At 37.0% G+C, this 23,457-nt stretch overlaps 1 protein-coding gene across 3 annotated transcripts in view; it reads right to left on the bottom strand.

Moving 5' to 3' along the window:
* The window catches only part of LOC132197494 (protein gustavus), a 36,111-nt gene extending 13,808 nt beyond the window's left edge, over window positions 1-22,303 (bottom strand). The window contains exon 1 of one of the 3 annotated variants that reach the window (XM_059620819.1): window positions 22,032-22,303. Coding sequence is in view for 1 of the 3 variants with exons in the window: in XM_059620818.1 (XP_059476801.1) it covers window positions 2,892-3,091 (200 nt within the window). In the remaining 2 variants the exon portion in view is untranslated. Of the gene's footprint in view, window positions 1-2,891; window positions 3,123-17,752; window positions 17,866-22,031 lie in introns of those variants that run through there. The other 2 variants (XM_059620820.1, XM_059620818.1) reach the window with 2 other exon arrangements.
* Between the last annotated feature and the right edge of the window lie 1,154 nt (window positions 22,304-23,457).

Raw genomic sequence — 23,457 nt, forward strand, 5'->3', positions numbered from 1 at the left:
AATTAAAAAAAAATTGTTATTATTTAAAAAAAATTACAAGTTCTCTTTATCCTATTTAACTAATAAATGAATGTTATCGCTCTTTTATATAATAATAATGACAATATTTCCGGGAGTTTCGCGGCATCATCACGTGCGGCTGATTAGTCGGCGAACAAACGCAGCGTTTTGTTCGATGAGTTGCGCCCGAGTGTAAATATGTTTTACAATTGATTGTCGCAATAACGAGGCGGTTGTTGCGAGTGCAACGCTTGCTCGCTAGCTCTGCGTTGGTTGCAACACGTCGGTGTGTGCAAGGCCAGTTTGCAGCAAGCGCCATTCATTGTACAAGAAAAGTATTATATGCACATCGCGCCGCGGCGAGTTGCACAGCGCGACCCGCGAGCAACCCTTGCGCGCTTTTCTTTCCTTCCTAACGGCCAGCTGATGTAAAAACGGTCGCCCCAGCTGATGCGCCAGCAACCCCCTTCAAATATCAGCCGCCGTTTTTGTCTCGTAAGGGCACGCACTTTTATTGCAGTTCACACGCCAAGGCTTTTCACTTTCTCTGCGAGCCACGGCCGCCGCGGCCAAACGCCGGCTTCCTTCAAGGCCCTCTTCAAATTCGCTGCGAATAAATGCTAATCTCCGTTCTCTGAAAGTGAGGAAATCCGCGCAGCAAATTTTACACCAAAATATATATAAACTCGAACGAGATTTTGGGAGCAGGAAAACTGCTGCACGCTTGCTAATGGGAAACGTGCAAGTTCAATTTATTATTTTAGTTTAACAGTGCCGGCCGCAAGGAAGGAAAAATATTACATTTTCTTGGAATAATATTCGAGTGAGGAAATTAATTTCAAGTTCAAGACGAAGGGTGATTAAACTTTTGTGAATTTGAGCAGCAGGCTTTTGTAAATCGATCAACAATAATAATTCTATAAAGATTTTTATTATTATTAATTGTTATTTAAATATATTTTTTTAAACACTTTGTAAAATAAATTGAGCAAATAATTCATTTTTATTTCATTCGACGCTGTTGCAATTTTTGCTCTTGGGACGAATAAGTTTTTTGTCCTTGAAAGCAGTGACGTGGATTTTCGGCGCAGCTGTCGCGTTTCAAAATTCGCGTGTTGCCGCCGGGTTGAGCAATCGAGCCATTTGAAATTGCAAATGACGCTGCATCAATCTCTGCATTTCCATCTTTTTCGGTCTCTCTCGAATTCTGAAGGCCGGCCCGGGACTATTTCGGGCCGCGAAGGGTCGAAAAGCGCGCCAGGTGCTTTTGCCGAATTAAAAAAAAGAGGACCGTCGCGCGACCTTGGCCTTGGCTGCGCGGGTTTCGCAATAGCCGCAATTTGAATATAAACACAAAAGCACAGTTGGCCAATTTTTGTCCGCGCGTTTGCCAACGTGGGAGTGCGAAGGCGCACAAATTAAACCCTGGCATTGGGCAATTATGCAGTTGCGCCACGGCGGCCGTGTTATGTAAATTAAAACAATTGACGTAACGAACCGCCGGCTCGCTCAATGGCTCAAACATTGCAGCTAGTCTCGATTGTCTCAGTTTTTCTTTTTGTAAGTAAACATGCGTGAAATGTGCTATTTTGGCTGCAATTCATTGTCAACTTTTTCGCAACGCCTTATCTATTTCAAAGTCAAAAATCCAAACTGTTGCGAGAGATGACAGAAGTGTTTTCAAATATTTGAGCGGTTTATCTGGTGATTTTGCAAAACAGATTACGCTATTCATTTGCATCATATTCTGCATCAGCTGATCCAGATAAAAAAATGATTATTTTAAATAACCAAATTTACATTTTTAAATACCAAAAATTCATTTGATCTGGCAGCTCAGAATTTGCGGCAGAATTTTCTTTTCATCTTTCCTTCGCTGCTGTCATTTTCAGAATTTTTGCGGCAACCAAACTAACTTTCGGTGTGCCCGGCGTCGGATCGATACACACCAACTTTCGTTTGGCCGAAAGCGACGCCCTTGGATGGCTCTTTTGGCCAAAACGGGCCCCGAAATTCGCGCCGATCGAGAAGCAGGGGTGCCGTTCGTTTTGCCCGCGACTGTACACCGATTCCCTGCTTTGCTTTTATCCAACCAACCAACCAACACCCACGCACACACATACAATGTACTCTTGAACGCGCTCCCCCAGCCTGGCGTGCTTGCACTGTGAACGAAAAATCCTCCTGTGTCAAATCCCCTTGCTTGCTTGCTTTCTGGCTGCATTGCCAAGGGCACTGCACCGAAACGCATTTGTCCGAACGAGGCGCAGACTGCATGGAGGCTGCTTTTGTTCGAAACAGAGACACACACGGCCATGTGCTGCAAACCGAGCAGCCGAGAGAAAGAAAAAAATTCAAAACTTTTCTCATTGTCATACATATAGGAATGGGAAGAATTTCGTCAAAGAGAAAAATGCAGGGTTTTTAAAAACTAAATAAAGAGAGACGAAAAGAAAAGTGAAAATACAAAATAAATTAATATATTATAAGCAAAGTATTGTCCCGTTTAAATAATAAGAGCAATATGCCCTCAAAATGAGTCAAATTTTAATAGAGATTTTTGTTTTGTAAATAAAAATATCAAACGTGGAAATTGAAATTTTTCTTGTTAAATGGTTTAATTAAACATTATTCATTCGAATTGTATTGAAATCAGTTAATTATTGAAATTCTCACATTTAACTTATGGTCTCCATTCTTATTTTTAATTTTTTGCGTTGGCAACCACAGCTTTTGCGGTTTTCCTTTTCCTCCTGAGCTCCGACTCGCTCGAACGTAACTTTAGAACCTCCAACTTTTTTAACTAGATACAGAAGGGTCAGTAAGTCAAAAACGGCTCCTGACTCACTTGTACGGAAAAGCGACGGGAAATTTTGATCGGAGTGACTCACCCAGTGCCGATGATACTCATATTGACCAGGGGGAGCACAAATTGTCGGCCACTCCACAATGCAACATGCGGCGTCCTCCAGCAGTTGAGTCGACCCAGAGAGGCGAACGGAGCACCGAAGGCGGCAGGGGCGGGCAGCAAGAGACCTGGCACAGGTAACACCACTACACTGGCAGCAGCACAACTACAGCCAACTGGCATCGCCACTGTCGCCGCTCGACTGCTCGCAGCCGCCTTCCTTCTCTCTCTCTCTCGCGCTCCCGAGCGGCCGCCCCTCCACAAACTGCTCAGCGGCCTACCCCTTCCTCCCCGAACGACGGCATTAGGGGTGACTTTTTTATCTCTCTCGCTCCATCCGAGAGAGGGTTGCCGTCGGCTCACTCATTATGCAGCCCCGCTGCTAAATTAATTTCCAACCTCCAACCCTATCCCGCTCTCCTAGGACTCTAGCCGAGGAACCTTTCTTTATTTCTTTCTTTCCTTTGCTTTTCGTTCCTTCCCCGCGGCCGTCCGTGTTCTTTTCGGGGTCGTGCGTGAAAGGGTTGCACCCTTGGAGATGGGCTCGGAATTATTATTCAAAGACGGCGCGAGGCCTGACGTCTTATCTCGAGAGCTGTTACCGTAGGCCGGCGATTGCGTCTTGTGTTTTTAAAACAAAGCCACAAGGAGACTTGCTGATTTTGTTCAAAACGAACGAGTCTCCAGGGATCGATCCGGGAAAATGTGTGCTTGGCCTCTATATTCCGACCTCTATACATGAACGCAAAGATAAAAATCTCGGCCTCTGAATCATGATGCGGGAAGTGCTTGAAAAATTTTTCAGATAAAATGTTTTGCAAGAGCATATTTCAAAATATTTGCCTGAAAATAAATTTGTGTGCTCATTATTTGAACAAAAATCTAATACAATTATTTCAAAATTTTACTGTACATGAATTCATAATTAAATTTTAATTGACATAAGAAATCTTAAAAATTGAAAACAGTAAAGACAAAATATCCTTTTAATTGTGTTTTTTATCCTGTAAAATTGCTAATAATACTTGATTAAGTCAAATAGTTTCAAGGTTAATTAAAAAAAAAAATATGAATTTAATGCAATGCAACAATAATAAAATTACTTTAGATTGTTTCATTAAGAATTATGGAATTCGTTACTCATTTGTTGCTCTCATAAGGCCGCATTGCTTCAATTTATATAATTTTATGAATGAGTGGCGCGCAATTAATTATCAATCTGCGCTGATGGAGCTCAGCTGATGGAAACGTTAAATAATTGTTATGTATACAAAGTGATCGCATTAAAACCGTGCTCAATTCACTTTCTGCGTGATATGCACATCCATAACAATATAATTATTATACTATGCACCACATCCCGCGGGTGTCGGATGCGGCCACGGCACTCGACGATGACGAAACGAGCGGAAAATAAATGAAAATATGGCATACATAAAACGCAAAATATAATAATAAAGCTGCCGGATTACCCACGCTTTTCCAGTGGGATATCAAAATGTTTGCGCCACAATTCCCCATCGGATAATATTTGCGAGTGCGAAAAGGTCGGGAAAATTCTCATTAGCACGAGATTGCGCTAATCGTGCAGCACGTGCTTGTTTCGAACTATACGGGGGTCTCTTTTTTTCCTTTCTTGAAATGCACGAGGCTGCTGCGGGGTTCCACTCGCTCTATTAATAATCGAGCCCCCAGACGCGCCAATGCAGTGCGATTTCGGTGTGTGTATATGTAATCAGCTAATTGGGCTGCCGAGGGATGCGCGCACGGCCGCAGGGTTGAATGCAGGCGCAGAAACAATAAATCGCTCCGCATTGTCTCTCCCTCTATATATGGCCTGGCGTTATTGCAAACACACACAGCAAATAATAATACTGCGCCGCTGTTGGCTGCTGATGCCAACGCGAGCTTCGAATTTGATACAGCCGGAGCGAGATGAAACCGCCGAGTGCTCTCGCTGCTGCTTGGCACTCCAACCCGCTATATACAGAGTTCGCTGGCAATTTAGCACAAAGTTGCCAAAGTTGCTTTTAGCCAACAAGAGCTGCTATAACACTTTTCTGCGTCCTTTCTATATGGATTCATTCTGCAAGAGTATTAATTAAAATTCAAATTTAATGAAACTTTGATACTTTTATGATATTATGAAATGGCTGAAATCATGGCGATTTGAATTTGAATTCGGCTTTTCCTTGATGGGTTTCGTGAGTTTTTTTATTGTTTAAGAAAAATTAAGGAAAAACAAAATTTTCTTCTTTAACAATAAAATAAAAAACATAAGCAATACCCATCAAGGAATAGCCAAATTTAAATTTAAATCACCACAAATCAACCTTCAATCGTGAAATTCTACCAAAAATCAAACGACTGAAATTCTTAAAATTTAAAATTTAAATACTCACAATTATTAATCTTCTCTGTGTAGAGGATAAAAAAAAACACACTTTTTGTAATTTATAATTATATAGTTTGCGTTTGCAATGATGTTGCGAGGAAAAACATTCATGATGCTGGAGAAAAATACAGCAAATAACAATTAAACTCATCAAATAAGAATACGGTTTCTTCAATTAGTTTCTGAGAAAGGTATTTTTATTTTTATATTAATCAACATAATTTATATTTAATTTAAAAAATATTTTCTTGCTTTATTTCTTGTTGAAATATTTTGCCGTATACATCATGCCATTATTTGAATATTTAAAAGTTAGATTAATAAGATTAATTTCTGTAATTTTATATAGAATTATTTTTCAAATTTTTGAATTGGAAATGAGCTCATGTGAGAAAAATTGCAAGAATTTTTTTTTCAGATTTTTTTTCCCCATTTTTCATCCTGCTTTTAAAACCCGTGTAGAATTAATCACCATGATGTTTCACTTTTCTGGATGTCACTCACTCCTATTTTCGAAACGAACATCATCTGTCTTAATAGTCTCTCTGAGATGGAATCTTTTGGTCCCATGAAAACCTTACTAATTCCACAGACACGACGCGAGACTGAAAAGACAAAAAACACTCTTGGCAGCTTTTTTATAGGAAATAAAAAGGATGAAACAGTTATCCTCCGAAACACAAATTTCGTTCCCTTTTTCCTGCAGCAGGAAAACCGTATTCACTCTCTAATCAAACATAGAGCAGCCTTTTTCCCGGAGCGATTTCAGCATTGACGGCGTTTCAAATCGAAAGAAAATATCGAGTGAGAATTTTACGGCGCGACGAGAGCCGCGGCAATGACATAATAAAAATTTAAATGTGTCACGACGAGCCAGTATATGTGGCTGCGGAAAGTCGTCTCTCTCTCTCTCTCTCTCTCTGATGCTGTTTAAATATGTTTGTTTACGCGACGGCGCACGCACGCGAAATTGGCTGTATGGTCGCGCACTCGCTCTCTGCTCATTAAGCGTGGAACAACATTTGACTAAATAAATTCGAGCGGCGGTCAATAAACACCGAGCGCATGTCGAAAATGAAATTGCGCCGCCGACGAGGGACCTCTGCACACGATATTCGGGGGGCCCTGCATGTCCTGTCAAACGCTCGGTACCCCTGCAACCGACCGACCCACCGACCGACGTCGAGAGAGAGAGCAGAGGGTATGTATTACGTGCATGCGTGTCGTCATGGAAACTGCAGCCACCCCAAAATATCACTATGGTTTCCAGCAGCTCTAGCGCGCCACCGTCATCATCTCGTCTCTCGCTTTGGGTTGAGCGCAAATTTGCTGCAATTTCGCCTCGCCTCATGATGAGTTTGCACCCGTTTCGGATCATCTCTTCTACATAAAGGACAAAAATTGAGCTCTTTGAATGGAGAGCCTAATTTTAATTAGAACGTTTATTTAATCAATTGAATTATCTTAATGGCCTTGTCATGTAGGGAGATTGTTAACAACGATCGCATGCGTGAGATTTGGGGTTGAATTTTAAAATTGGAGAACTATCTTTGTTCTAATTTAAATTTAGGTTGAAAATTGAGAGATTCATTTCTAATTGTAAGTAGAAATTCTTTTAATTTGCTTAATAGAATAAATACTCAAATTAGAAAAACATAAATCAATTAATAAAACCAGTAATAAAGCTGTAAATACCAGTACAAAAATTTTCATTAAAAATTTAAACTTTATTATTTATTATTTAAATTTAAATCTGACATATTCAGCCGCTATTTAACTTGAAGTCCAAACCAAAAGAGGCAGAATAAATAATTAATTTGATTAATTTATTAATTAATGTGGTGCTATTCAGCAATATTTGAATCTGTATCTTTTCACTTTTCAATTGAGACAAAACTTGGAACTCTACGAGCATTTACCCAAAATGCATCAGTTTAGAGTTGATCCCCCTTCTATAGCAAATTCACGCAGCTCTTTAAATCTCGCTCCAAAATAAACAGTTGACGCCTCCTGCGTGAATATTTAGAGTAAATTTTTTGTGCCCAGAGTGCGTTGCTTGGGATTGAAGCGAGCGCGCGCGTGTGTGCCGGAGAAAAAAGGCAGAAAGAGACGCATTTAGAAACGCAGAGTGCTCTTGCCGAACCAAACGAATTCTCAGCAGGATATCTCATTCTTTGGACAAAAACTAAGTACACATCAAGGGAGTAGAAAGTTTGTTTCAAGAGCGCTGCAGCATCCCTCGCCGTCTTTGCTTCTTCCCCTTATCATTATCGTACCCGCCGAAAGCATCCCTTTTAGCCGTCGAGGGGAGTAAGACGAGGGAACACCGCAGTTGTCAGTCTGGCGCTGAAATTTTTTCCGAAAAATCATTTCGTTCGAAGCAAAAGCCATATACGAAGGCGCGCACGGACGAAACGTGATACGAAAATTTGAGATGAAGCGACCATAGTTCCTGTTTCGTTTTTTGTGATTGCACGCCTGCCAGCTCGTGAGTGTGGAGCGGCGCAAATCGACACACACAACTTGGAAAAACTCGAGATTGTTTCAAAAGGAGACTCCGTAATTGCTCTAAAAAAAAATAATAATAATAAAAAAGCAAACGAAGGTTTGCTGCTGTCTCTTTTTTACAATTTAACGCCAAATGTCAGGAATAAATAAAAGACCGAGGTTTTGTTCCTTTTGAATTATCTAAATCTGTAATAAAATTATTTAAATTATAAATTCGTGGTTCTTAATTTTATATTTCACTTCTTCCTTTTTAAGTTACGGCGAGGATATTAATTTCTAAAAGCACTCTCAGAACGTCATTTAAATATTTGTTTTTGTAGATTTCATAAACCAATGCCTTCAGTACAGATAAATACTATATTTTAAGTCTGTATTTTTCAAGAAGTTGTGAACATTCGTTTTCTTGGTTAACTTCAGCCTCTGAGCGTTTTACAGCTGTTGAAATTCAAAGCATTCAACTTTTTCCAGCTCCTCTCGGAACATCTGTTTGAGCCAGTGTTTGATGTGCCCACTGCTTTCAACCTTCCGATGAAAAGGTCAAAGACACAAAAGGAAAAAAGCACAATTATTATACGAGCAGCATTCCTGTTAATAAAACAATTTGTTTCGCGAGCAAGTACAGTCTCCTCTCTTCCCATGGCAACTCTGGCCAGGAATTTTTTTTCCCGCAGCAGGCGCTCGTTTTCAAGCCGCCCTCGGCCCCTGATGGGTCTGCCAGTCCCCAGAGGGCCAGCCCGACGTGAAAAATAAGAACCCAAGTGCGGCTGTTATTATTTAGCCGAGCAGCGCGCCGACTTTGAGTGTACAGGCAGCATTCTCTCTCTCTCTCTCTCTGTATCCCGCAGCCAAGGTGATCTTGAGAGAGAATGAGGGGGATTCGAAAAACATTCTCTCTACCTGACTCTCAGTCAGACCAACCAGCCATACCTGGGGTACATGGCAAAAAAAAAAAAAAAGATTTCAACCTTTTAAAGGCACAATTGCTTGCCTCGAAGGGAACGGCTCACAGAAAAGGAGCTTTGTTGTTCAACTTTCCCAAATGATTTTTCAAATTTACGATGCCATAAATTTGTGATCCCTCCCTGCGTTTTGTGCCGAAACATTACTGATGGCAGGATCTTTCCTTTGTCCGGCCGCAGATGCTATAGGGATAAAGTTTTTTCTTCTTTTTATCGCGAAAATGTATTTTTCTTATTACTCAGACAAAAGGAATGGAAATTTGGTGAAAAATTTTTTAGCAACTTTTCTCAGATTTTTACTTATTTTCTGGTGGATAAAGTTGTCACTGTCGGAACAGCTGGCTCGGAGCTAATTTTATTATTTTGTATATAATTTTTTTAATCCTCTTCGCTCTTTCTCTCTCGGGGGCGGAAGTGGGAAACCAAAAAGAGGGCTTGCGCAGCTGGTGCCCAAACCGGCCCCGGCCACAGCTGCACTCGTTGGTTAAGGGTGGGTGCACCGCACAGGCCAAAGAAGCGGCCAGCTGCCCCCTTGGGCCGAATCAATGGGCACGAGGTCAATAGCATTGCGCGCTCGCTGCACCAAGGTCTGCCAGCGAACGAACGAACGCTTTTTGGTTTATTCCGTGTGCGGTAATTGCGCTGACATAAGATCAGAATCCAACCTTGAACGGTCGATTTCGTGCCGGCGCGCGCGGAGAAGGGAACGGAGCCGACCGAGCTCCACAGCCATGACAAACATGATCAGTAAAAAAGCACATGCAGCACTACTACGGAGAAAAGTCGATAATATGAATCGAGCCCGCCACGAACGCGGCGCCGACGCCGCCCAGCGGCCGCCGGAGAAACTAAAGTGCGGCGCAGGAACGACTTCAACGCCCTGGCGGAGGGGCTGGGAACTGAGTAAAGTCAGACCTTACACGGCATACACTACCCATACTACTGACCTTCTCCACGAAGCGACCGCCGTCGTATGCAAAACATTGATTAGGCCGATGCGAACTCACCTGCAAACAGAACAAACACACAAAATGAGAACAAAGAAAGAAAAATATGCGGATTTGATTTATTTAGAGCAAGGATAATTCTAAATTTTGAAGTAAAATAATCCCGTAGTTTTTAATCGAATGAAATTTAAACAAAATTTTAATTTTAAATAAGAGGAAGAAATTTGATTTTAATGCTTAATTTCCGCCCCTTGTAAACTTTTGTACCGTGAATCAACGTTCAACAATTTGCTTGTTGGCCGGTTAATGTCTTTCGTCACTGAGCAAACTCAATATTTGCAATTTGTCACTTTGTTTCAAGTGCTTTTGAAGGGCTTAAAAATCTATATTAAGTTCTACCAATATTTGTTATCGTCAAAATTTGGAATTCTGTATAATAATCTTCCATCACATTCAAAAAGATTAAAACGATTCCGGGTTCTCTGATAATTACTATATTGTGTGTCCGAACGCCGACTGACTGAAACCGGGTGCCCGCGGTCAATTTTGGAATATATGGTGTGTGTGATTATAGGTTTTCGCGCAAGGTCAATTCTCCTCGGTCGACGATAACCGACCTTGCGATGGCGAAAGCTCGCACACATTTAAAGTACGCGGAAATACGCGCGCGGCGGCGTCATGCTATAGAAATGATAAAAATATAAAAAATAAACCTCTGACAAGCGCGTTCATTTAATTTTTGAACGAGAAAAGGAATAGAAAAGCAGCGGTGACCCGAGGGCTTATTATTGTATCATCATTTACTCTTCTGTCGCCGAGATCTGTGTTTTTATTACATGACACGCTGCGTGAAAAATGACTTGTTCAATCTAAATTAGATTATCTAATTAACACCCTAAATACTCTGCTAGGAATTCCAGATTCTAATTTGACTTTAATTCAGGCTTGATCCGATAAACTAAACTAATATTGCAAATATTATTAAATATTCCTACTCCTTCAGTAAAAAAGTTTTTCCCAAAAATATTTATAAAAACATAATCATTTCAAATTTCTTTCTGGTGGTGAATTCCATTCTATATATAGAAAAAGCTGCCTTCCATTATACAATTTGATTGGTAAAAAATTGGCATACACTTAAAAAAGAGCCACACTATGTATGATGTATATCATCACATAATATAAAATTCTGGGACGGAATGAATTGAGAAAGTGAATTGGCTCTTGACATTTGAGCACTGGGAGTCGCGAGAGACAGAAATAAATGATGCGCGAGTGTCGTCTTTTGATCCAAGTCATCCAAGATCAACTAACAAGGTCAAAGTGATAACCACATCACTGGCCGTTGCGGTGATTAGCATAACATCTAGGTGACATAACTCATCAAAGATGGACAAATACCAGGATGCTTAAGCCTCTCTTCCTCCCCAAGGTGCGTGTCTCATTAACAATGGAATTAGTGCCGGCCAGCGGGTAATTAAGTTGGCCCGCCGCACTCTTCAAATTTTTACGACGGGGCCGTAAAATTACGAAATTGGACGGAACCTTTGTTCCTCGTTTCGACAGATTAATCAATTGTTGTTGGGAAATTTATCTGAATCGAAAAAAAGGATGCAACAAGAAACAGGCTATTCTTGAAATTTATGTAAGCAATGAAAGTACTTTTACGATCCAGATTAGTCAAAATTATACGCTATCAATGTAATTTTACGCGAAACAATTTGCATGTTGTGCGAAACTGGTTTAGCGAGGACGGCGGCGTCCAAGTAGTTGAGATTTCAAGAGCGATTCGGACCAAGAGAGAAAAACGACCTATTGCAACACGTACGCCGACAATTGAGATCAGCATTGGATTGTAAATCAATATTGTTTTACACAGTTTTACATGAGATACTAAACTTAATTAAAATTACATTTAAAAATGTGGCAATATTTGAAATATTTTGACTTCCGAAAAAGATATTTTCATCCAATTTTTTTATTTGTTTTATGTATACATAAATTTCATGGCATGAAAATATTGTAAATTTTTAGTTTAACTCTCTAGAACATTTTATTCTAATGAATTCTAAAATTTAAACTCATTATAAAGAATTACAATACATAAACTAAAAATTAAAATAAGGAATTATAAAAATAAATTAAATAAATAATACTTTTTTTAAAACATGCACATTTTTAAAATTTTAAATATTTATATTCATTTTCAAGATGTTTATAAAATTATAAATTTTCATCAAAATACCAACTATTAATAAATCAAACACATTTTGAATAAATGTCATAATTTAAATAATAATTTTTAAAGTTAATAAATAATCTATTTGATAATTAAATATTAAATTTATGTTTTTTTATATTAATAACAAATATAAGCAATTAAAATGAAATATTATTAATAAATAAAAATCATTACACCATTTTTAATGTGTTAAATAAATAATTCGTTAAGATAAAAGTTTACATTTGGTAACACTACCTATTAATACTTCTTATATAAAATTATGCGTCACCTTGAGTGGTGAAACATTTATGCAAAACCCAGAAGATGGAAAACTCAATGAAACGTTGGGATGCGTCTAAAGAGATAATTACAATTATTTCACCGTCTGGTCTTCATCAAAGCGGTTTTATTACTTTTAATGCGCACAATAGTATAATCCGTAGATAGATGGATACGCAAACAAGGGTGTGATGTCACACGGCCAGGTTGCGACAGGTTGGAGCGGCATTCACTTCTGCAAGTGGTATAGAGTAGTTGTGCGCCGTGAAGGGCGACCGATTCTCTATGTTTACGAGTGCAACTTTTCTTATAAAGGAGCCATTAACTCCTCCGGCCGCTCGATCGAGTGTGTCGCAAAGAATTCAGATCCGATCTCATTTCGTTTTCACGGCTGCACCGAGCGGACCGAATTCGATGGAGATTTTTCCCGAGCTCTCCGAAAGAGAATTCGAGAGGAGGCGGCGGCGGCGGTGGTTATTCATTTAATTCATTATCTCTCGCGGCGTCTACAACAACAAAAGGGTTGTCGGACGCACGGCGGCGGACCAGTTTTTGTTTCTAGAATTCGAGGTGGGCGGAGTCTCGGGATGCGTCTAGGGCACCTGCTGATGGCTCCTCTCAGATAATGGCCCCGCATCGATCCCTTTTAGGCATCCGTCCGTCCAAAGCCAGACCGGAGGAGCTCTTTAGCACTTGAGAGAATTCGGGGCGTCTCTCGAAACATCCACGATTGGTTTCTTATTTAATGTGGGAGCTCCAGGGTTGGTTTAATTAATTGCGACTAAGATTTCGAACAGATCTTGTAAAATGCTGGTGATCCTGTGATTGAAGCAACTTTTAAGCTTCAAACTTTATTGTAGTAAAAAAATAAAATTGCTTATATTTGTAATTTTTAAAAAGAAGTGTTTTATTCTCATAATCTGCCCTATCTAAATTACTAAAATACTTTTGAAAATAAACTTAAAATCAAAATAAAACCTCATTAATTGAAAAGTAAACACATACATTCTATAAAAACTTTGTAGTAATCAAGGAAATAAATTAAGTTATAAATTAAAATTACGTAATTGAATTTTACATTTAAATCAAACCAGTTTTTTATGACTGGCATTAAATTGTTTATATATTATCATGTCTTCAAATACTTAAAAAACACATTCACTATAGAACTCAAGGTAGGAAATTCAATCAAATTAAAATAAAACGTTAGTGTAGCAATTCGAATAAAACGTTGAGCTGATGTTCCCTTTTTAAATTGTATTTTTTTTAAGGAATAAAACAAAATAAATGCTATTTATGTCAAAAGTTAAAGATATCAGATCATTATAAAGAAGGAAATTAATTGGAAATTGAATAAAAGATGGAAATCCATTGGAATAAATATTAATCATTCAAACTTTTCTTGACTCGCCTCGAATTTGTAACATTTGAACACCACGTTAAACATAAATAACCACATTTCATGAATATTTGATTCGCTCCGAGATCCCAAAGCGTCGGTGAGATCTAAAATAAGTTCTACTGGATACACTGTAAGGAGGCAATCGCGAGGCCAACTTCTGCAAATGTGCTAAATTTTTCAAATGGATCTCGTCCAGTTGGCTGAAGAGGCAAAAATCGTTATTCCCAAGCAGCTCTCGAGCGGCAGCGCAGACTTGGTCTCGCACGCTCTCTCACAAAAAGCGGCCACGGCAGATTACAGACGTAATGCCCACGTATATACGTAATATAGCACAACAGAGAGTGAACTTGATCTAGATTTTAAGTCCGACCCACCTATTAATGCCGATTATTTCATATTCTCGCGGTCAAAATGAAAATTATTTTCACCGCCGTCATCCGAGAGTGAAAATACATCAAATATATGCGCCAAGGGAATTTTTCCAGCGTTAAGTGTGGTCAAGCCTAGTTTGCTTTCGTGTTCGATAAGCGTTTGTGTTGCGGGACAAATATAGCTCTTTGTTTCGTCCAACCTGTTTTATTATTTACTGATATTAATACAAACTTTATAAGGTGTTTATTGATAATATTGACTGTTCAATAATAGATATCGTGAATTTTTATTTGATACATCTATTAACTTTTGAAAATTAGGTCATTTGAGTGAGATAAACAATTATGCAATTTTATTAAAAAACCAAAATACTGCTAATTAATTACAAAAATTATGCGCTTCTTTCCTTTTTGATTCCCAACTTTTCTCTCTTTTAATTTAATTCAAAAATTTATATAACTATTTGGATTATTTTTACCGCTTAACCACAATTAATATTCACTCAATTTTAAAAATCAACACATTATTTGATTCAAGATTTTCTATACCTGCCTTTTAATATTTTTCTCTTGGAAATTTTGCATAAATATGAATAATTAACATTAAAAAAATTAATTACTTTAAAATCTTTCAATAAATGTCATTATCAGTTAATTGCTACGGAATAACGTAAAATAAAGCACCTTATCCATTATTTTGAATGACCAACGGCACTAGCGATCTAGATGCAATCACGACGGGGCCGTCAAATAAACAATCAAGAGCGTGATTTACACCCGGCGAGCAGCTTAATTAGCGATTGATTTAACAATTAGTGAGTGAGTCATATGCTCTCGTTAGACGACTTGCAAGTCAAGGAGCACATCATGCGAACCGACACGTGCTTTGTATCGTTTCAATATTGGCTCGTATGTGTTATGCAAATTATGCTAAATTTGCACCAGAGATAAAGCCAAGTGTCGATTTATATCCATTTTCCGAGACGACGTTAGGAAACAACTTACACAATGGACAAATTTCAGAATTGCCGCTATCATCACGGCCAAGAAAAAATATTGCCGGTCTTGAGATAAAAAAAGAAGAAGCAGCTGTTTGCGTGCAATAAAAGTAGGAAATGAATAGACATTAATTGATTACGCAATACTTGTATCAATTGTGCGCTTACAGAAGTAATAAAAAGAAAACGATAAGCTCTTTATGTTGCAAATAAAATGTTTTTAGACAATTTGATAATTGTTTGGAAATCAAAAATATCATTGTGACGTCATTCTATTTTTAATAGTATATTTTGTGTACAATTTTTATCAATCATTATGAGACGAAAACATTTTGAAAATTTAATTAAAAACAATTATTATTTCAAGACCATCAACTTCTTCAAGTCATGATTGCAAAAAATCAAACCTGTAACAATATTATTATTAAAAATTATTGAATTGGTTTCAATTTTTTTTTGTCAATTTACAATTGACTGCAATTGACGTATATGAAGCTTTTAACAAAACAAAAAAGTATAAATATCTTATTTTCTGCCTTAAAATTTACTCAAATTTTAAATCTAAATTTTCCAACATATTTTTGTGTGTGAAATATCGGGAAATATTATAATGTTTTAAAGTAACTGAACTTTGTCGATTATTGTACTTTTTTCTATTTTTTTATTATTTCTGATTTGATTCAAATGCGAAACGCTACTAAACTGGACGTATGTAATTTGCAAAAGTCACTGCTGGTTGGTAGATAATAATTCGTGGCAGTCGCTCGGATGTAGGCAAGGCAAAGAGCACAAAGGGCTGTGCACGTTGGAAACCGGAGCCGCGCTCTTTATTAGTAAATAGGTTGGCAAAGAGCATACATTCGCATGATTCACACAATACAATGTGCGTATACGAAACCCTCTTGCATATTTACATACGTCCCTTTACATGTGTGCTGGCGACGAGTGCCGCAATGCACAATGGGAGAAAAAGCAGCGCCAGCACCTCAAGCCTTATATTTAAAAAGCACTTCCTCCTCTCTTCCCTTGGACGCGACGCCAATTTCAATCAGTTATGTACTCACCACGCTGTACATAAGCGTGATTTACGTACAAAGTATATTGAGCGGCGTGGGTCAGAGTTTTTGCTGCGGCGGCGTCGGTGACCAACAGGAAGAGGAGGCTCTATGACCGAATGGCCGTGCGGATTTCGTGCATAGAGATGCGAGATGAATTTTAAACTCCCCACTGATAGCGAATCGTATTAAAGAGCCCAAAGAGTTGCACATCGGATATTAACAAACAAAATAAAAGTGAGAAATTGGAAGTGGAAAAACAAAACTAATCAACAAACGTAGTTCAATAGACAAATTTTAACAAAATCATTTCTCATTTCCAAACTGACAGAAAATGGACTAAAATATTTAATTATTTATAATTATCATTTTGAGAGCCCTAAATTAATAAAATTTATAATGATTTGAAATATCAATTTTTTTGGAAACGAACATATTCTCTAAAATTTTTATTTCTTTTTAATTAAAAAAAAATCCTTTGTGACAATCGTTTTTTTTTCAAATAATCTTCTATAATTTAATTTTTATTTTCTTTCTTGTCAAGAACGATCCTAGACCAAGCTGGTGCTTTTTAATAAAAATAATAAATAACTATGAATTTAATGAAACCATTTTTACAAACTATATTTTAATTAATCAATAAAAAAATTTTACAAAAGTAATTTGAACTTATTTAATAAGTCTGATAATAACTTGCAATGAAATGAAGGCTTCATACGATTAAATGAAAATTAATTAACTAATGAGTCATCAGTTAATTTTTGGTGAAAAAATGTCAGTTCCAATGAAAAATGAGTCGGATTTTAAATTACACGACTTGTCTTGCGCAACTCGTAAAGATGATTCTGCATTTGTGTGGAGCTTCTTATACAACTTTTCGCTGCTGTTTGATTTGGGCGGATTGTGTTTTTTTTTTTTTTTTTTTTTTTTTTTTTTGCTTTTATCGCAATTGTGGGTACAACCTTGAGCGACTCTTACGCGGAAAAATTGCGCAAATGTCAAAAAGAATACACGGCGGCGCCTCGGAAGAGCACGAGCGATTTGCGTGCTGCGTTTGAACCCATGAAATTCTAATTGCGAGAGGAATTTAATTAAAAAATTAGTTTGCCAGGCTGACGAAAAATCACGTGACTCGCAAGACTTGGAACAGCAGAGGGCGATGGATAAAAAAAAAGAGATTCAATTGACGCACTAGTGACAAAACGTCTCGAATGAAGGAAAAGGTCACTCTTGATTGAACAATATGCTTTGGAACAATGAAAGGCGAAAGCGCGTGTACGGAGAATAAGTAAGAGTCTTTAAATGTTTGATATCGTCATTTCGATTGGGTAAACAAAAGGGTTCGAAGCTAATATTTACAGGAGGAAGTAAGGAAGGTTTAAGTATTCAAGATTTATTCGAGAAGATTCATTTTTTGTATTCAATCTGTGTATAAAATTTATTAAATGATTGTAACAATCAGAATAAAAATTAATGGTAAAATGTAAATCAAATACTTAATTTTATTATTTATTCAAAAACTGAAAATGATAATTATAATATTGAGCAAAAATTATATAAAATAAATAAATTAATAAATTCTTCTATTTAATTTTAGTAAAAAATTTAATAAATATTGTCAATACAGTAGGTTGATTTTAGTTTAATTAAAAGTTTAAATGGTAATGAAAAGAAATTTTAAGTAAATTGAAATTGAATTTCATTACCATGGCTGGTGTGTGAAAATAATTTCCTTCCTTTTGGTCCAAAACCGTGAATACGAAAAGAGAAGATGGTTCGGCCGAGGTGAGAGCTGCACTCGGACTGGAGGTGGCGACCAAGAAGGTTTTTTCTCTGGGTGCTTTCCTCACCTAGCCTTGTCGCACGCACTCTCAGAAAAACAAATTGTCATTCACTCGGCTGCTCCGCGTTTGCTCGACTGGAAAATGAAAAAGCCTGCGAATTTGGCTTATCGCTCTGTTCGTCGGCTGATTTCGGCCCTTGACCCGCGGGTCGGCCCGATTGGCGCGCGTCAGTCTGTTGCCCAACTTTCAAAGATTAGAGCGAAAATATTAATTAATAAAAACGCTGTGGCGTGCGTGCGCAGATTGATAGGGAGAGGGCGAGGGGTGTACCAAACGATATCTTGTGCCCTCAGTAATCAAAATTGGCCAATCATTGCGATATTTCATTACGCGGAATGTCGTTTGCGTCAGAGAGCGGAAAATAAAATTGTATTGCTCAATTTCGTGTCTTTAAATAACAGTTTGATTAATTTAACAGGATCATCTAAAGCGATTTTCGAGGAAAACTGAGCAATTAAATTAATTGGAAGTAATTTTCAAAAAGGCAAATTAGTCAATGTTTTATTTTTTTAATACTTCAAATAAATATCAATGAAATGTAAAGAAGATTAAAATCACAATTTCAAATTCATATTTTGAAGAAAAAAGAACCTTAATTTTGAAATTGTATTTAATTTTAGTATTTCTCATTACCATTGTTTCAAATCAATGAATCTTTTGAAAATTAGCATTAAATTTAATAATATCTTTACTCATTTCAGACAAAATATTGTAAAAATATGGAAGTAAATATTATCTGATTGTGAATGAAAACAGCTGAATGATCTATATTTTTGACTTAGTTAAAACTACTTTTTAACAAAAATTTTAAAAATTAATTCATTCCCCTTCAACTTATAATTGTGAAGGAAATTTTTGCATTAATCTTGGTAATTTTTTAACCCATTTTGACAAATAATTAAATATATAGCAAATGTTCCAGGAAACACTGGTGGAAATAAATAATTAGCAGTTCATCTTGCTGCCATTCTTTGCCAATCCAAATTACTCCTACGCCTATGCAGCAACTCCCAGTGCGAATTATACGTGCGTGCAATTTCTCCGTCCTTGAAAGCAAAAGTAAAACGGCGGCAGACTAACGACGAAAATACTAATGTTGGCTGGCGTGTGTGGCCGCGAAACGCGCGAACCGTGTCATTTTTAATTCAGCAGCCGAACTGACACAATACCCACAGAGTCGCGGTCACCGATCAATTCTGCCTTTTTTCGCCCTCACAAATGAAAACAATACCGCGAAAATGGCCAAATATGATAATCAGCTGATTGCGACATTAAAAAAAATCGCCGGTCAATGAAATGTTAGCAAAATTAACATAATTATGATACAAAATTCATATTCTTGCATTCCTGAATATATTTAAACATCATTGAATTTAATTAACATTCAATTAGTCTTATTATATTTTAATTGTTCTTCAAAGATTGCTTCTCACTAAATCTTTAACTGCTAAAAATAATAAAAAACCAAATTTTATATTTTACTGAAAATCATCAAAATTATTTATCTTTGTAGCAGTTTAAAAAAAAAAAAATTCCATATTTTACTTAAAGGAAAAACAATATTTGAATTTTAGTTATTTATTTTGAGGAAATCAAATTGATTTTGAAATAAAATACCATTTAAAAGGTGTAAAGGAGTCCTTCAAGTACCAGGTTTAAATTCACAGGTGTGACGTGAAAGTTTAAAACATAAATTGTACGTACTAAATATTTAACAAAACGAATGTGAAATTATTTCTTTACTTTGTGTTTCAGAGAATTTCGGGCAGTGACAACATATTGGCAGTTGTGCAAGTTGGAGCAATTATCACCAGCAGTGAGAGGTGTTGCTCGTTTTTGTCGCCGTATAAAGTTGGCCAATATGCCCAACATTCAAAACACATAATACGAATATGTGTGTTGCGCGGCCCTGCCGATCCAAAACATCTTCATCTCCTATTTTCACGTGTTGCACCACGGCCGTGTTATTCTAGCAATTTGTCAACACCAAAGGTCAGTCACGCCGAGAATGACCGTTCCGGAATTTCTAAAGATAAAAATTTGCACAAAGAAACAATTCCGAAGAGCTCAAAACTGTGTCAATTTAAAAGCCACGTTTTGACTGAAAAAATTATATTGCGTTTAAATTGAGTAAGAAATTAATGTATAAAAAAAATCGATTTTTTTTACAATTCGAATTTTTTACACTGATTTTTCTTTTATATCAAGTAAGAGCATAAAACTTGAACAAAAATAGCAATTTTTCAAGCAAAAGTTTTTTAAAATCAATTTAATTTTTTCTTTCTCTGGTGCTTAATTTTGTAATAACATGTAATTTAAGAGTATGAAAATTTTAAAATTGAAAATTTAGTATCCTTCAAGAATTAAATTTAAAACGCAAACATTAAGCTAGGCCTCGAGCTGAAGTATGAAGCAAATTGAACAAAAAATTAACAAATGTCACGGTGAAATTACGCAAAATTGATTTGCTCAGCGAAAGGTGCGAAATATTTGAAAAGCGCGTTGGAAAGATAAGGCGCACAATAAATCACGCGAGCAATTAGCAGCAATAATTTCTGCGGCTGACTCAGTGCAAGACAAACAAAATGCAACGACACGTGTATGACTTTCTGTGTATGTGTGAATTTATTTATTTGCCTACTCGAGTGCAATTACAAATTAACAATAAATCGATCCGTCATTTGCATATTTTCAATTAAAATGCTGCGAGTGCGCTGCACAATTATTATTATTTTGATATTATGTCACTCTCTCTACAATGCACAGGGGAAAGCTGGTGCAGCGTCTGCTGGTGTCAGCACAAACGCCGGACACCACCCGTTTATTATTGGCCAACCCATTGTACTTGCACACCAGTGCTGTGCCCTTTACAATTGCTACTGTGTCGCACATACTAGGGGGAGCTTCACAATTCGGACGGCAACGTTGGCCAAATTTAAAACATATTCGAATGTTTAATTTTATTCTTTTTTCTTCAAGTTCAATTTACTTTTAAAATTGATTCATTTAATTAATGGAGAATACAACAAGCATATTTTTTTCACTTAAAATAAATATTTTTTTTTAATTTAGAGTCAATTTCATTACATTATACTCTCAATTTTTTCTAATTAAAAAAAAAACATTTATTTATGTTCGTCAGTGTTATTAACCTTTTCTTTTTTTGCTGACCTGACATGAATTCCTGCATAATTAATTTTCTTTCCCTAGAGCAAAATTAAACAGATTAATATTTTATTCTTAATTTATGAAAAATGAAAATTGTCCACAGTAAAAAATGTTATATTTTTAACTTTCAGTAATCGTTTTAGTTTCAGATAAGATTACTTTGATAACCGAATGTTATTCATGAATTTTGTAAATAGCGAAAAATGTTGAAATAATTCTAACCCTAATTGTAAGTTTTGTTAATGAATACCATTGTTTTGATTAATTCATAATTGGATAGATTAAAGACTTTCCTGAATAAAGTTTGGATTGAAACTAACAACTGAAAGCTTAAACATTAAACTAAATAGTCTTCCAACAATAAATCAACCCTTTTTCAATCTTGTTTCAAAAATTTCATTACATTAATAATTGTCAATTGTATTTTTTTAAATACATATAATTAATTATAAAAAAATGGGTATTCAGTTTTCAACTAATTCAAAACTTCAGAAACTTGAAAAAGTTCTCAGATTTTTGCCAAAAATGAAAGAGAATAATCAAAATTTGAAATTACAAACGAATTCTACCCCCTAAATTTCCTCTCCCACCCCCATGTAAGCGTTCATTAGCGCCCAGAGGTGGAACTGTCAAAAATTTGACAGCTGCTTCTCAACCCCCAAGCCCACCCCCTCACCAAATATGCACCCTTCGCCCTCAGAAATTAAAAAAAAAAATCCAAATTCAAGCCCCGAGACCTGGAAAAAAGTCGTGGATTCGACCTACCGAGAGGCAACTCTTTTGAAGGGTCCGCCACCCTCGCCCTCAACCCACCCCTTTGAGGCCTCAAAATGCACAACTTCCTGTTCGGCTGTACGATTGTGCGTCTCCCCTGAAATCAATGAGTTTATTTCGGGGCCCGAAGAAGCCCCGGGGCCGATTCGAATCAGACCCCGGGGCAACGGCAGGGCACGACGGGGCCGTCGACACTGACCTTGAAGGGTACGGAGCCAGGGTGCCTCGGTCTAGGAGCCGTGGGGCCGCCCTGGGGGCCGCCGATGCCGATCGTGGGCCGCGACTGCTGACACTGGGCTCGGCTCGGGCCCTTTTGCTGCGCCAAACGGAACACGGATCCACAGATGGGGGCTTCTTTTGTGCGCGGACCCAGCACAGTTGACGGAAAATGGCGCTTGCCCGGTTTAATATTCGGTCACGTGACCCGCACAGCCGCTGCCTGCTGCGCCGGAGATCTGGCCAGACTGCCGAGCCAGTTTACCAATGCAGACTTGACAGCCGCCGCATTATGTAATGGCCCAGGTGGTACCTCCGACCCTCGACGGATGGCAGCGTTGCAGTGGCAACACTGCTCACAAAGTACCTCTTTCGTCCGACAGGTGGCAACTTTCGAGCAAAAAGAGCAAGGAAAAAGAGCGTCAAAAATGCGCGTGCACACTATTATACGAACGTATTTATAAATAAAAAATAAAAATATTACAATTTATAGGATAATTTTTTTTTTCATTTTTAAAAGTTCAAAGACAAAAACATGGGTTCCACGTAAGATCCAGCAACATAACCAAAAAACTTTAAAGTTAGCAACTTATTTAAAATGTTATAAGGGTGAAAAAAATTTACGGCTTCAAATATAAGATTTTTTGTCAAAGCCCATCAAGTCCTAAAAATTTACGAAAAAAAAATACATTTTTGACAACTTCTTATCATCTGCTGCGTTGCGCAGGTGGCATTCATTTTGTACGGATGTACATTTTTTTTAATAATATTTTTTATTTTTTATTTGTAATCTGAGAGTTCTGGTAAAAAATAAAATACGCTGTAAGATAATAAGGTCTCATTTTTAAATATCTTGATATTATTAGTTAGTAGTAATTAATATTCAAAATCGTCAGAATTTAATATATAACTTACATTAAAACTCTGATATGCGATGCGCCAAATTGTTTCATAATAATTATGTATAATCCAATGTATTTCATATTTTCAATTAAAACTATTACAGTTTATATTAGATAACTCAATTTACTTTATTCATGAGAAAAACTATAAAGTACCATGGGAGAGTAAAACTCAATTTACATTTATATTGGTTAATATTGGTGGGAGTGATCAGAGAGCAAATAAGTTACGAAAAATCGTTTATTATGTGAGAGGAAAGCAAGCAATGGAGTTTTTATACATTTCGTTAAAAAATTCACTCCTTGATAGTAGTTCTAAAATAACGAAAAGTTCAGAATGACCAAAATTACATGGAGAAACTAATTAAATTCTCAGAATCTAATCATTTCCTCTCTTGATCAATTCTATTTTGGCTAAAATGGGAAGAATCTTGAATATTTTATCACCTGTGTGCTACGGGATTAAAGTGGAATGAGCTTTTGCAAGAATCTTATTTACATTTAAAA

This window comes from Neocloeon triangulifer, unplaced genomic scaffold (assembly GCF_031216515.1).
Source record: "Neocloeon triangulifer isolate White Clay Creek 2 clone unplaced genomic scaffold, ASM3121651v1 ptg000012l, whole genome shotgun sequence".
NCBI lineage: Eukaryota > Metazoa > Arthropoda > Insecta > Ephemeroptera > Baetidae > Neocloeon > Neocloeon triangulifer.